This window comes from Daldinia childiae (assembly GCF_008694065.1).
Source record: "Daldinia childiae strain JS-1345 chromosome Unknown Scaffold16, whole genome shotgun sequence".
In the NCBI taxonomy this organism is placed as follows: Eukaryota; Fungi; Ascomycota; class Sordariomycetes; order Xylariales; family Hypoxylaceae; genus Daldinia; species Daldinia childiae.
Genome location: NW_022984657.1, coordinates 79,699 through 92,981, shown reverse-complemented (window position 1 = coordinate 92,981; position 13,283 = coordinate 79,699). Strand labels below are relative to the sequence as shown.

Below are 13,283 nucleotides of genomic sequence, written 5' to 3'. Positions count from 1 at the left end.
ACATTTAGATGTGTGCGTCCGTCGACATCAATTTCCTCGGCTTCTAGTAGTCTATATTCTATCAGCGTTAAACTAGCATTGCTCGGTTGATAATTGCGTACACCATATCAAACTGAAAATCGTGCGATCCTCTAGATTCTAGCTGGTCCTACAAGGCGTTAGTGGATCATACCATGAAGGACATTTTGATCGTACATTTCTCCTTATACAATTGACTAGTTGGTTGTCGACCCGCAGCCACCCATCCTTGTCGTACCAAAGGGCTTCGGTGGACTGCTCGAAGTTAATGTCCGCCAAGTACTGCTCGTTAGATTGGTCTTGACTCATTATTAAATCTTGATCTGATGGATCCTCAAAACTTGACGACTGTGGGGGGTGATGTCTCAGCAACTGGATCCTCGTTCTGGGATGGGAATTTATACCAAATGAATATTATATGTTAAATGGTATATAGCAGGTGACTGGGATATTCGTTACCGGACGAGGCTGAGGGATTGGGGCATAGTAGAACCCTGGACTTTTGATGTTATTCGCATGCTGATCCATTCTCGATATGTCATTTCATCGGTAGGTAGCTCATCGTGGTATTCCAAATAACCACCGGACAATGGGGCAACGTATTTCATGTAAATTATGCCTAGTCTGCTAGTTTAAATCGTATCTTGGTTGTTGTGGATTAGATCGTGAAAGAGACATGGGGGTTTTCTGGTAGCGAGCGTAAACTTTCGAAGTCATTGGCTAAGGTAGTGGATACAATATTTGGCCCATGTCCGGCTGTCAATGGGATACTACGATCTCCAATTCATAGTCCTGCCACGTTAAATGGACATCTACTATGTAGTTCTTAGTGTAAGGCTGATGCACGTCGTATTGCTCCAGAAGCATGTATTGAAGCATTGTTTTCCAAATCATCGCTTTATGCGTTCGTGCTGTTTCTTGTCGTTGATATATGGAAGGAATATGGCAATTCTAGCACAGCCTCAGTACTCTTAAAGCTGTTACTTTGGGTCATGGAGGTGATTACTGGAACTAGAAGTACTCGGTAGAGGTATATACGCTTTTATGAGATGTGTAGTAGGCGGTAACTAGTGAACCCTTAAGAAATGGCTGAGTTTGCGGCAACCAAGGGATGACCTCTCGTGGATCGGGGGCGTCAGCTTCCTCACCACCGAACCCTTGAACGAATCCCAGAATGTTACCTAGTACAAGGAGCGGAGAGATATTCTATAAGGGCACGATGCTAGTAGTTAAAGGTTGAACAAGCCATTGGTAATGTAAGTTCGTCATGTAAATATGCAGGAATATACTTATGCAGTAGCCAAGAGTAAGATATGAGTTGTCAAACATGGATTAGCGGGAGGTGACAATGCAGAGTTACGTCGAATCGCTTTATTTCCTAACTGTACATACCTATTCCTCGTTGCAAGGAGAGGCGAGGATTGTGTAATATACAGCTTAATGCCGGCAATTGCGAGTGAGCTGAAACAAGGCGGTCCTATAGAAGGCATTTGGGACAGCCACGTCGCGTGGTCCAAATAGCATATCTTACCTTGCAAGTTGTATTACGTGGTCTATACTCGGTAGGGCTGCGGTTCTTACCATAGGGGAAAGTCTCACTAAAGGTATTTCTTTCCTAACCCTTTTTGGACCGAAAACCCGCCCTTACCGAAAGCTGTAAGTAACTCTTATACTTGAGGTGATGCTATCGTTATTGTTTGAAAGGAATATTCCGAACTGGGCGCGAATTTCTATTAAGACTTCTTTAATTGGGTACTTCGGCCATTCTCAAATGTATATTTTCGGGGTTTATATTTTTTCTAACTATGTATATAACGGAAGTGACCTATCGTAAAATTGTCCAACGCACGGCTTTATTTCGTGTCAGCAGATGCTCGGTAACACCGATATGATCTGCTTTTAGAGAGTATCATTAAGGGGTAAGGTTACACACATGCTCCGTCAAACAGTTTAAGCAGATTCGACCAATGATTAGAAGCATCGCATGCAATAGGTGCCTAGTTGCTATCTTTAAATTAGGCTTCATCTACTAAAATATTAAGTAATCTCATCTTGTCATGGTAGTTGCTGGTAAAAATCACGTAGCCTTGCTATCCTGAGGAAAAACGAGAATATAAGCTTAAATTGAATAGCTTTTGTACTGGAAGATGCCGTATGAGGCTTTAGTATCTCGCAGAATATTACCTGATTTCTCTATTGCCATGCCCCCTGTACATCCGAGATATATATAAATCGATTTTATTTACAGTTCGAAGTTTAACCATTCTTGTGGGGTAGCATTATGAGATACGCGAAAGAAGCTTATAATCTGTCAACGAGTCCTTGGGCAGCATTATCAATATTCGCCCCCCAAGTTTTAGCGGTACACTGTCGGTAAGTTAGCATGGATCTACAAGGTATGTAATTCTTTCGACAGTGTTCCGGCCGAAGCCAAGAAGATCCATGAGTAAAGAAGGGACTTACTTGGAGATATAAAACGCCGTCTTCGACCTCACACTCGCAATATGAGTCATGTTTAAGCGCGTCTACGATCCGGAATGCGATCTCGCCTTTCTCAACAGCCTCGTGGAAGCCCTCGCGTAGTAGCTCATCCTCATCAAACTTCTGGTACTTGAGCTGGTAGATGAGGCCCTCCCAGTAGAGTCGCGTGAATGAACCTAAGAGACCATCCCAGTCTGACCGAAAATCAGCCTTATTCGCCTCACTTGCTTCCCGTAGCTTTGCGAAAGTGTCGTCGAAATTGGGGCTGAGTTTAATATCAGACTTTGACAAGATATTCGCAATCTGTGCCCTAATATCCTCGGCCTTAGGGTCATATTCCTTGCTGATATCTGACCGCGCCGCAAAGCTTAGGGTCGCCACCTCTTCTGATGCAGGGGTAGGAGCCTCATTCAGTGCCTTAAGAAGGACTTCGCGGTCGAGTGCGTAATCAATGTTGGTTCCTAGTTTGCCTGGGGCGAACAGGATGCGTAGCTTGCCTTCGTGGATATCCGCGCCGCAATATAAGAAGCGGCTAGCATCATCCAAGTCAATGGTTATAGTGTGAGCGTAGCAAATGGTGTTTAGCTCTTTTAAGCCATCTTCCCCCGCATTATCTTTGAATTCTTTGAGCCTATATATCGCACCGTTTATATATCTGAATAAGAGTAAGCATAATATTAGATATAATACCTCCTTTCTTTAACACTTACTCTGCGATGCAACTGCCAAGGGACTCCTTCGCATACCCTTCTTCGGCGTAGGCATATAGTTGATTAGGGTTCACATCAACAGTCCAAGGGGCTGTTAGAGTATCTGAGAGCTTCTGTTCAAGATCCGGCTTCTTATTGTCCCATTCGTCCCGAACTAAACAGGGTCAGCTTTGATGAAGGGAGGTGGATAGCATGCCGACTCACTGTTCTTGCGTAAGACAAGAGGAAGCTTCTCAACAGGCGGTAGCTTAGACATGTCGAATATTGACAATTGGTATTTTGGAGAGTTTAAGAGAATTTGTGAGAGAATATGGTGTGATGAATTGCGTGATATAGTTCTTAGGAGACAATAAAATCAACTGGGTGGTAAGGTCTTATATAGGTAGTATTAATTATCACCATCTACTCCTCTCTGTTATTGTAGCCTATTAGGAGTTCATTTTCGACTAGGTTACGACTTGATTAAAGAAGTTTCCTTGGACTAACGCTTGCAACGGCTACGCTAGTATCGACAGCTTTCGCGTCACATACTTACATACCTCGGCAATACGACACTCGTAAAGTATAGATTCAGCCCTGAGGCATCAGGGCAAACAGCTGGCCTCCGATACGGAAATGAAATCGAGCGGTCCACATCGTTAGTTGCTTCGCTAAGTACACTATTGACTCTTAAGGTTCGTCGTTATTCAGCCGCAACTATTTACGGACCAGTCCTGTTAATAGTGGATATATGTCAAAAACCAAGAGAAATTTTACATCAATAATAAAAAAACAAGAAATGTTACTATATTCGAAGTTTCAAATCTGCTAGGATATGTGAGTAGATAGACAATTCCTTACGAGTATAGTAAACGCGCATCGTTTTTGAGACAAACGCGTTGAGGTTGTTAAACCTATGAAGATCTGCTGACGTTCAGCTCGGCTTAACAATATCGTCAAAGGTGGGGGTATCTCGATAAAACTGAGATGGGTTGTGCACGTACCCAGATACGTACCGCAAATCTATATCGTATTAGGAAGACAATTGCGGATATGATTGGCTAATAGCCCCGGAGACAAACAAAAAGCAGGGATCATCTCCGTAACTCCAAGCTGCCGCCTACGAGACGCCTTGCAGTAAGCCTGAGCTGTCTTACGTACCTAACATAGGCTTCAAATGGAGAGTGACTAACCCCTATATAGGTGGGGGCGCTGTTAATTCTTGTTCCCCGGAATCCGTGCCTGAAGAGCTGAAATTGTATGACATGAAAATTCCTGTTGATCCATTCTTATGAGTTCTAGGATTGGAGGTCAATGTAGATTTATTCGTTACCTATAACTATTGTTAGCAGGCGATCCACGTCACTTGGCACGATTAGGGTGTTACATGAGTAGGGCACCAGACTTGAAAATAAACAACGCATTTCTCAACCTTTGACCAGTCTACATATATATATATATATTTCATCGAGTCACCATGGCATCATCAAGACTGTAGGTTGATTAATATCCCCACCTACGAAAGAAACTTCCAAGTTATTAAACTGTTCGTAGACCCCTGAAAATTCGGGTTGGCATTCGTGACTACTGGAATAACGTCGATGCACCCCTTCAAGTGGCACGGTCTGCCTTAAAGGAGACTCTTGGGATCGACGTAATACTTGAGATTAACTGGCATGTTATCTTTTCCCATTTAAGTGCTGACTATTCGGACAAGTCTACATTTGTTCCATTGATCGCGGCTGGTGTCCAGGCATTCCTCGACGGACTGCAGGAGATACTAGATGCAGATTTGAACCCAGAATGGACTGATACCCTTTTTGAGAATGCAAATGGCCGCTTGAAACTTTTAATAGGCGTGAGAAACATTTAAAGGTTGACTAGAGAGATTAGTGCTAAGAATTTGAGATTAGGTCTCTAAGAAAGAAGAGCCAACGGTTCTTTGGTCTGCAAAAAGCGAAGGCTTCCAAGTCAACCTCCCCAAGGGCGCAATGCCGTCGGCAATCCAGATGCAGTCCTCATTCAAAACTCAACTCATTAACTGTTTTGATGACCCACAGCCTTCATTAGACGACTGGGCGGACATTTCCACAGAAGCCACAAGGGAACGTCCAGCCATAGCAGATGGGCATCAATCCTTTGACTTACTACCAAATATCAGCGTACTACCATGTCCGGATGACCTACTTCTCAAGCCACCATATCATCTAATTGTCTATGGCGGTGGTAAGACTACAGTCGAGGTCCAGTGTAGTCATAGCCCGACATTAGAGCTTCTTGCAGAATATCTAAAGAAATGGTGCAAGATCAATCATCAGGATACACGACATGTAAGTGCTTTCTCCCAAAAGAGTGACAGCGTATATGCAATGTCTAACGAACAGCGAATTTGTACAGCCTCCCGCGGTCGAGGTCGAATTACATCAGTCATCCTTTGGATTCGGTCTTACGTATGACCGTCTGACAATGTCTGTCCAGAACCGCCACCCACAATTCTTAGTATCGCCTATGATTGTACTGCCGTTTGTTGAAAGTGTACTAGGCTACAAGAGCGTCTCAGTTGATGGGTCTTCTTGGATATTTCGGAGGGATATCGAGTTAAAGAAGTCTAAGAGATAGATATTGTTCACAATATAACCCGAACCCTAACCCTATACTACTACCAACGGTTTCCGCAAGTCAATAATGAAACCCGAATGGCAGAAATGTCTAAAAGATAGGTAGTTACAAATATAGTCCCCAGGTGAGAATTCTGAATTAAGTGTGTATCTCGTAATTTAATTGAGCGTCTAAAAAGGGGGTATCCTTCAAATCAAAAGTGGGTTGGATTATAGTGACACGCAATATGGTAGATAGGTACCTTCAATATCAATAGCTAAGTGACTATCTTAGATCACTGGTATATACGCTCAACCTCAAGCAGATTATGAAGCACAATAGTTTATCCCATAAAAAGAGATCTAGTTTGAGTGCCCAAGCACCTATCAAGTTGCCAAAGTTATTTTTATGTCAAACCTTTTGCACCTAAATCATCAATTAATGCCTGTATTGTAATTTCATCGATACCATAAAATTTCTGCGACACTGACAACATCTCCGCTTCCGACAAGGGAACCCTAATATTTCTCTCCAATTGCGCAGCAACCTCGGGTTCGTTAATGTTCTTTAAGTTCCAGATGCGAAGGACCGAATCCATATATTCAGCATCTGGTAATTTATTCATCGTTTCGTGGAAAACGAGGCACCAGTCATATTCATCAATTTTTCCGATCAAGAATACATAATTGATGTTCTTCGCTCGCTGTGGCAAAGTAAGCGCCACTACGACTGGGAAGGGAAGTAAAGGCCTGTCCCATGTTTTCCATCGATTCATAATACGAATAAGCTTTGTTTTTTCATTGATCGTAGTTGGAAGAGATATAGCGAATAAATGCGAGCGACATAGCGCAGTCATTTCCGGGTGTTGAGATAAATGTAGGTTGATAGTCGTCCAGCTATGAGAGTTCGGGATAATAGACGTATGCCGAGTTTCAAGATATATTTCTCTCCACGTGGCATTGCCTGTGTCGTTGATCTGTGTCATATCGGACTGTCTTATATAAAATAGATGGGGTTGCCTATAATGGGCAACTTTACCTGTGGGTCGACAGATCTGTAGGAATATGAACAATGGGCCATGGTCGTCATCATACCAACACCTGGTCCAAGCTAGGGAGAATCTGTTGTGGACTAACTCCAAGCAGAGGAGAGCAGCGTGCACTCCTCGACTTGTAAGAGCCATAGTTATATAGCCGTTTTTCTCCAAAATCGGACCAGCTATCGGAAGCTCCGTTTGATTGCGGACCTTTCGTAAATCCATTTTGATAGAGTGGTCGTTATAAGTAATATTATCAGATGTGGCTTCATATATGGGTTCATGCATAATCTGGCCGGCGAAGTCGGCTGGACTTTCAGCTAAGAATATGTCCCAGTTCGAACCGTTAGATAGAAGAATTGTGTAGTCTTCATATTGGCGCATGATTTCTTCTTGTAGCCGCTTGAATGCCTTAACGCCTTCTCCATATAGTAAGGGCATGTTGATATCAAAGATTCCCATTAAGCAATATGCCATGTCTTCCGTTCTTGTCGTGAATCTGTTTGCAGCCCATGACATCTTTAAAGCCACCGTGATATCGGACAGAGCAGTATATCCTAGAAGAACACCTTCGTTAATGCCCGTAATTTCTATGATTATTTTTCTAAGAGTTGTTTTTGTTCCCAACCCGATCCAGTCTTGATTGTAGAACTCAATATGTCGCGGTGCTATAAGTTCCTGGAGCGTCCAGCCCCTACGATACCACCTGCTTCTCTTAAACTCGTCGATAAACTTGTTGATACAAGCCTCTGGGACTAGTTGTGTGCCTATTCCTGGTATCAGAGAGTCTGTCGTGATATGAAAGGATTCGGTTGCGCGTAAAACGGCCTCGAATCCTTTTATGTTTACACTACGAACATCTGATAGGTAGACATAGCAAATATCGCTCTCGGCATACCATGAATACATGGAATTGATAGCTACCTATTAATTAGCCTATATATTCCGTAGAGAATGAAAAAATGTATATAATTGGAAATTTTTCTCACCCTCAGATAACTCAGCACTACTTGATTTATCTATACAACATGTATCTATCCAAATCCATTCGTAGCCATCCTTGATTGCTTGATGGCAGCATCCGGTAACCTTTGCATAACCATGCCTTAACGAAGCAAGGCCATCTTTGATGTCTTGGAATAAGACCTCGTCGTATTCCCACATATGGGAAAGGATGGCGTAGCTTGGCCGTTCTTGAATAAACTCTACCACCTGTAATGTGTGCGTATTCAAGAGTCGCATCTTTCTAGGGTCAATATTTATTTCATTACACCTGATTGGTTAAGCATGACTCCTCGTTGAGTAGAACACTTGAAATAAAGTAATAAGCGCGCGTTTTGATAGTAAGATAAACTTCCATTATCAAAAATAGCGAGTATATAAGCTATTCTAGGTATACATATATAAGTTACTCCAAATGTACCTAAGGTATCTCCGTATATTGATCTTGACAGCCCAGTGAGGCTGATATCGGGGCTGTAAGCATTATGAGGGGTCAGATGCCATATAAATCATGCCATCATCGGGAGACTTATCTGTGCCGATTTTTGCCTCCTGCACCCATAGGGTGTTGCGTTTCAATTAAGAAATCGGCCAGTTATTAATGACTGATCTGAAATGCTTCCCCCCTATTTCGCAGTATGCTTAGATGTTTGTAACCTTTCATAAAAGACGCGTCCTTCAAGAATATTGTAAGGTTCGAAATAACCTCTTATTGGCCCTTCTATTTTTTGATAGAATGATCGTCGAAAGTTTTATTGTCAGGGGTCAAGTAAAATTATCGTCGAAGTCAGCTGCATTGATCGAAGAGCATGTCCCAGTTTAGACCTAAATATATAGTAGGATTTATAATCTTTATATTGGCGTAGAACTTTTCCTTGCATCTCTTTGAATATCTTGTAGCCCTTCCTTCTATAGTAGCAGGAGTTAATGCCTACCGAAAACCCCCATTTAATAATATACTTAGTAGGTAAGCACCTATCATGTATTCTCCGTTCTAAATTTAGTTGCAACCCAACCCGTCAGCTATGCCTTATAAGCGCCGAATTTTATAACTAGCCTAGTCCGATTTGGGTTTTATTCGAGCGGTGTCGTGCAGGCAACAAGGGCTGATGAACCTATATCGCATGGTTATACTTAAGGCGCATCACTAGTTAACTACTTGGCATTGTCACAAACTACCTATCTAAGGTATTAAGAGTATGTTGCGGCTATAAGCAGTCGAAGAAGATCTCTTATATTTCCTTTCAAGGACATAAGTACTCCAAACCCCTACTCAAATACGACCCCGCCAACTATCTATCCTCTCCCATATACTTCGGCAATCATGCTATCTAAAACCGAGATACGGATCCTAGACTTGCTGCCTTCTTCGGGTTTAAATAATAGCGATGTCCCGATAAAATGCCAAACTCGAGTTGTTCCTTTTCCTACGGATATTGAATTTGAGACACTATCATATGTATGGGGAACGGTACAGGATGTTACAACTATTAGTGTCGATGGAAAAGATGTTCCAATTACAACAAACCTTGCGGCCACTTTGAAGCGCATTCGTCTTTCAAATGAGATTCGGACTATTTGGGTGGATCAGCTATGTATCAATCAGCAGGATGAGGAAGAGAAGGGTAACCAAGTCGCTCTTATGGGCCGCATATATTCTACGACAACTCAATGCCTGATTTGGTTAGGCGAGATTGGGCAAGATATTTCAATCTCTGATGCTCAAATTGCGCTAGACTATATTTACTATATCAGCGAGGGCAAGCGAAAGCAAGAGGGAACTTCGGAACTGAGTGCTTCCGTCGACTTTGACTCGGTGGAGGCTCTGCGTGAGCCGATGCGAGCGTTGCATTCGATCGGCTTGAAGAATAACCCATGGTGGACTCGAATGTGGACGTTGCAAGAAGCAATTCTCCCCCCTAAAGCCTGCGTCTTGTGGGGTCAATTATCTATACAATGGGAATTACTCGTTTCCGCAGCGCAAAGGTGGGTATCTTTTCCTTATTATGACCCTGTCATATACGCCTATAATGACACTCTCTTCAATATTTTCTCACAAGTAATGGGCTTTGTTTTCGCCAAGGAAAATCGTCAAGGACCTTTAGACACGGCGTTTCGCTGGAGTTTTCGCAACGCATCAAACCCCCTTGACAAGGTCTATGGACTTATCGGGCTTTTCCCAGCCGGAACTCTCCCCCGGGTTCGAACATGTGATTATGGACTATCCAGAGCTACCCTCTATGCTATGTTCACCGCGGATCTGATTGAATATCATCAAAGCTTACATCCCATCGCCTTACGATGTTTACGCAACCTTCCAGAGAGTACGCCGGACATACCGCGCTGGGCTTTAGACATGGGCGTGAGTCATATTCAGTTCTCAATGACTTTCGATGGTAATGACTGTGCCTGGTACTTAATGAGTACCTACGACTGGTATAATGCCTGCGGCGAAACTACCATTGATTGGTCCCGATTCCGATATGACCAGATATCGAATACTTTAAAGTTGACAGGCTGTATGATCGATTCTATAGCAGTGGCTGGGCCGAGGGCACGCATCGATGAGCCTGGCACTTGCAATATTTCACTTGCTGGCGTGGTTCGGATGATTAAGGACTGGTATCAAATTGCCGAAGAATTCTATCGAGGCCAGCCACCGCAAGAGTCAGTCTACGGCACAAATTCATTCCCAGAGTCTTTCTGGAAAGGATTATTGGGTAACGTCAAAGTCGATACGGAATTTTTCCCCGATTGTCCAGCCACGGAGGAGGATATAGCGTTAGCAAAGGAGTTTGTTCAAACCGGTATCAAAAACGATGTATACTGGAGCATATTTGGAAACCTTGCTCATAGGCAAATGATTATCACTAAGACTGGTTTGCTTGGGTTTGGCCCTCATCATGCAGAAGTTGGAGACCAGATTTGGATCTTGCATGGGGGAGATATGCCGTTTGTATTGAGACCAAGTGAAGGGCAGTCGTTGTCAACCAATGAGTTTCTTTTCATTGGATCTTCTTATATAGATGGAATAATGGAAGGCGAGGCAATGGAACCCGTTAAGCCTGCTATTGATATTGTCTTGAGGTAAGAATTGGGATGGTGGCTAGCCTATACTCTGTCATTGTCTGTTGAGGAAAGAAAATGGGAAAGGTGAGGTAGTCATGGTTCTACTCGGGGTATATAGAGAGTTCATTTACAGGTAACATATGATTTCAAGCTTTCTATAGGGGCGGTCTCAACGTTTTTAGTCATTAAAACGAGCAAATAACAGCACGGCTCTGGTAAAAGGAATTCTATTTTGACACTGGTATAATCAAATTAATCTTCAGACCCAGAAATCTATTGTGGTCAGTAATGAAATATTAAGTCTATATACAATATGCTGATACAGTCGTCTAAAATAGCTTCATAATTTCGTACATAGAAGTTGCCATACGTCTCCATTCTGTTTCACTCCAGGGGAGTGTCGTCTATAGAGGTAAACATAGGAAACTTTCCATCTTTCCAACTCTCCTATCTCGCGATCATTCTATTTATGCTAACTAACTGAGAACGCTTTTTATCTTCTTCAGCTTCTGTTGAGATACTTTCGTTGTCGCTACGATTACGAGAGCGTGTAATTGGGAGTGTCGCCATGTTTACAAAAGGGCGGAAGAATCGGTTATAAACGATGAACGTATCATGATCCCCCGCAAAAGCATTCACCGGAGTCGCCATATATATGCTCCTTCGTCTAATTGCAACAGCGTCTTCGGTAATTGGTCGGACTTTCGTGTACTTGTAGATAGCACTGAGAATTGGTATTGAAAGGCCGTGTACTACGATGGAGAATAGGACGAGGAAATATACCACTGCGGAATAAATCAGTTAACTTGTATGGATATGTTAAATAAGAATAACTGACCTGGACATATGGCGTCAAGGAGTTCCCGCTCCCTCGCACTAGCTGCCTTTTCCTTCGGGAACAGCAACCGTGTATGTTGAAGATAGTATACCGCCCCAACGCCTATCGGGCCAAAATATCCCATGAATAATGCTTCCCTCCAGTTTTTTACAACTGCTGGCATCGTCTTATATGTAAGAAGTAAAGCAGGGATTCGTCGAAATAGGAGAACGAGGATACCTAAACCAAACAGACGAGGATAGGTAATGCCAGTAGTAGCGGGTTGATGGAATTCCTGCCAAGGTATAGCAATACCGATATACATAAAGCCGCCAAAGTTGAGCATAACGTCAATGCACGAGTTAACTTCGTCATGGCGACGTTCTGTCTCTGCGAGGAACTGACCGTCCCAGTTTAATGCGCAACCTGCGACAAAGCAGGCAAGAAGATCACTCGTACCGATAGCTCCGCAAGTTCCAACAATAAACAGCTTTTATGCTTCATCAGTATCACTTAAATATAAGATAGGGGGATGTTAGAGGTACTTACACCCAATGCTGTCGGGAAAAGTAGATAGCTCTCTGAATCGATCCATCTTCGAGATAGTGAAAATCTAACCCCCATTCTAGCACAATACCCCACGACAGCCCCGTACACGACAGCCAGCAATACGATGTAGATAAGAGTTTCGATGACCCAGTTCCCCAAGGCAATGCCGACATCACGCGTATCCTCGCCAACACCTCGTCCGCGCTCCACAAGCTTTTCCTCTCTGTTCTCCGTAAGGCGTAGGAGGTTGACAGCAAGCATGAGGAAAGGGGAAGCGAAGCCATCGTTGGCGCCAGCTTCGGCTGAAATGATCTCTCGGAGAGGCCGAGCCACATACTTGTCAGCAAATGGGCCTTTGGCGACTGCTTGCGAGAGGATTGGGTCTGTAGATGTAACACATGCCCCCATAACAAGAGCTGCAAGTAACGAAATCTTCGGGATCGTTGCGAGTACGCAAACGGAGGTTGCCAGCCACATCAATGCCATGATAGGAACAAGGCAGACGATTAACGCTTTATGGTGCAGTTGAAGATATCTGGCAGGTAATTGGTATCCCGCAATAACTCTATAATAGTAGGAATTAGAACCCGGTCAGACAAATGCGCTCGTTCGACTGGGCCGAATACATTTCAAAGGAAAAGCATTTATATCAAACTTACAATTGAATACCAATCATAACCCTCATCACACCAAGAGTTATTGCATCTTGTTGGTCTGGGGTAGCTGATCCCCATCGTTTCGCGTCTAAGAACCTCGCTGCGATAGGTCCCAAGATCGTACCGACGAGAACCGCAGGCACTGATGGATAGTTAGCAGTAGTTAAACATATATATAGTGTATTCTAAGAAGCGCACTAACATGCCTCCCCAAGATACCAAACACCCTTTAACTTGACAGCAACCAAGCCGTATATCACAGTGAAAGCGCCTAAAATAAGTCAGAATTATTAGCCTACAAAGGTTTTTGAGGACTTACCAAGCACAGAAACGACTATATTCAACTCGCTCACATCTAGGGACGGCAT

The 13,283-nt window shown here is 43.3% G+C and overlaps 4 protein-coding genes across 4 annotated transcripts; 1 reads left to right on the top strand and 3 right to left on the bottom strand.

Annotated features, from left to right (window-relative positions):
- Nucleotides 1-2,319: 2,319 nt before the first annotated feature.
- Nucleotides 2,320-3,465, bottom strand: GL218_09123 (uncharacterized protein; the record flags this gene model as incomplete). The annotated part of the gene is made up of 4 exons (XM_033585950.1): nucleotides 2,320-2,385; nucleotides 2,482-3,154; nucleotides 3,210-3,363; nucleotides 3,414-3,465. The coding sequence occupies 4 exons, from the start codon at nucleotides 3,463-3,465 to the stop codon at nucleotides 2,320-2,322; spliced, it is 945 nt and encodes a 314-aa protein (XP_033439864.1).
- Nucleotides 3,466-7,102: 3,637 nt separating this feature from the next.
- On the bottom strand, nucleotides 7,103-8,064 carry GL218_09122 (Vegetative incompatibility protein HET-E-1; the record flags this gene model as incomplete). Its single annotated transcript, XM_033585949.1, has 3 exons — nucleotides 7,103-7,113; nucleotides 7,167-7,742; nucleotides 7,812-8,064. 3 exons carry the CDS (start codon nucleotides 8,062-8,064, stop codon nucleotides 7,103-7,105), a joined length of 840 nt encoding a protein of 279 aa, XP_033439863.1.
- Nucleotides 8,065-9,148: 1,084 nt separating this feature from the next.
- Nucleotides 9,149-10,224, top strand: GL218_09121 (Heterokaryon incompatibility protein 6, OR allele; the record flags this gene model as incomplete). The annotated part of the gene is made up of 2 exons (XM_033585948.1): nucleotides 9,149-10,148; nucleotides 10,202-10,224. The coding sequence occupies 2 exons, from the start codon at nucleotides 9,149-9,151 to the stop codon at nucleotides 10,222-10,224; spliced, it is 1,023 nt and encodes a 340-aa protein (XP_033439862.1).
- A 1,116-nt stretch (nucleotides 10,225-11,340) lies between these two features.
- GL218_09120 (Na(+)/H(+) antiporter 1) lies at nucleotides 11,341-13,283 on the bottom strand (the record flags this gene model as incomplete). Its single annotated transcript, XM_033585947.1, has 6 exons — nucleotides 11,341-11,678; nucleotides 11,732-12,200; nucleotides 12,260-12,824; nucleotides 12,919-13,057; nucleotides 13,118-13,186; nucleotides 13,235-13,283. 6 exons carry the CDS (start codon nucleotides 13,281-13,283, stop codon nucleotides 11,341-11,343), a joined length of 1,629 nt encoding a protein of 542 aa, XP_033439861.1.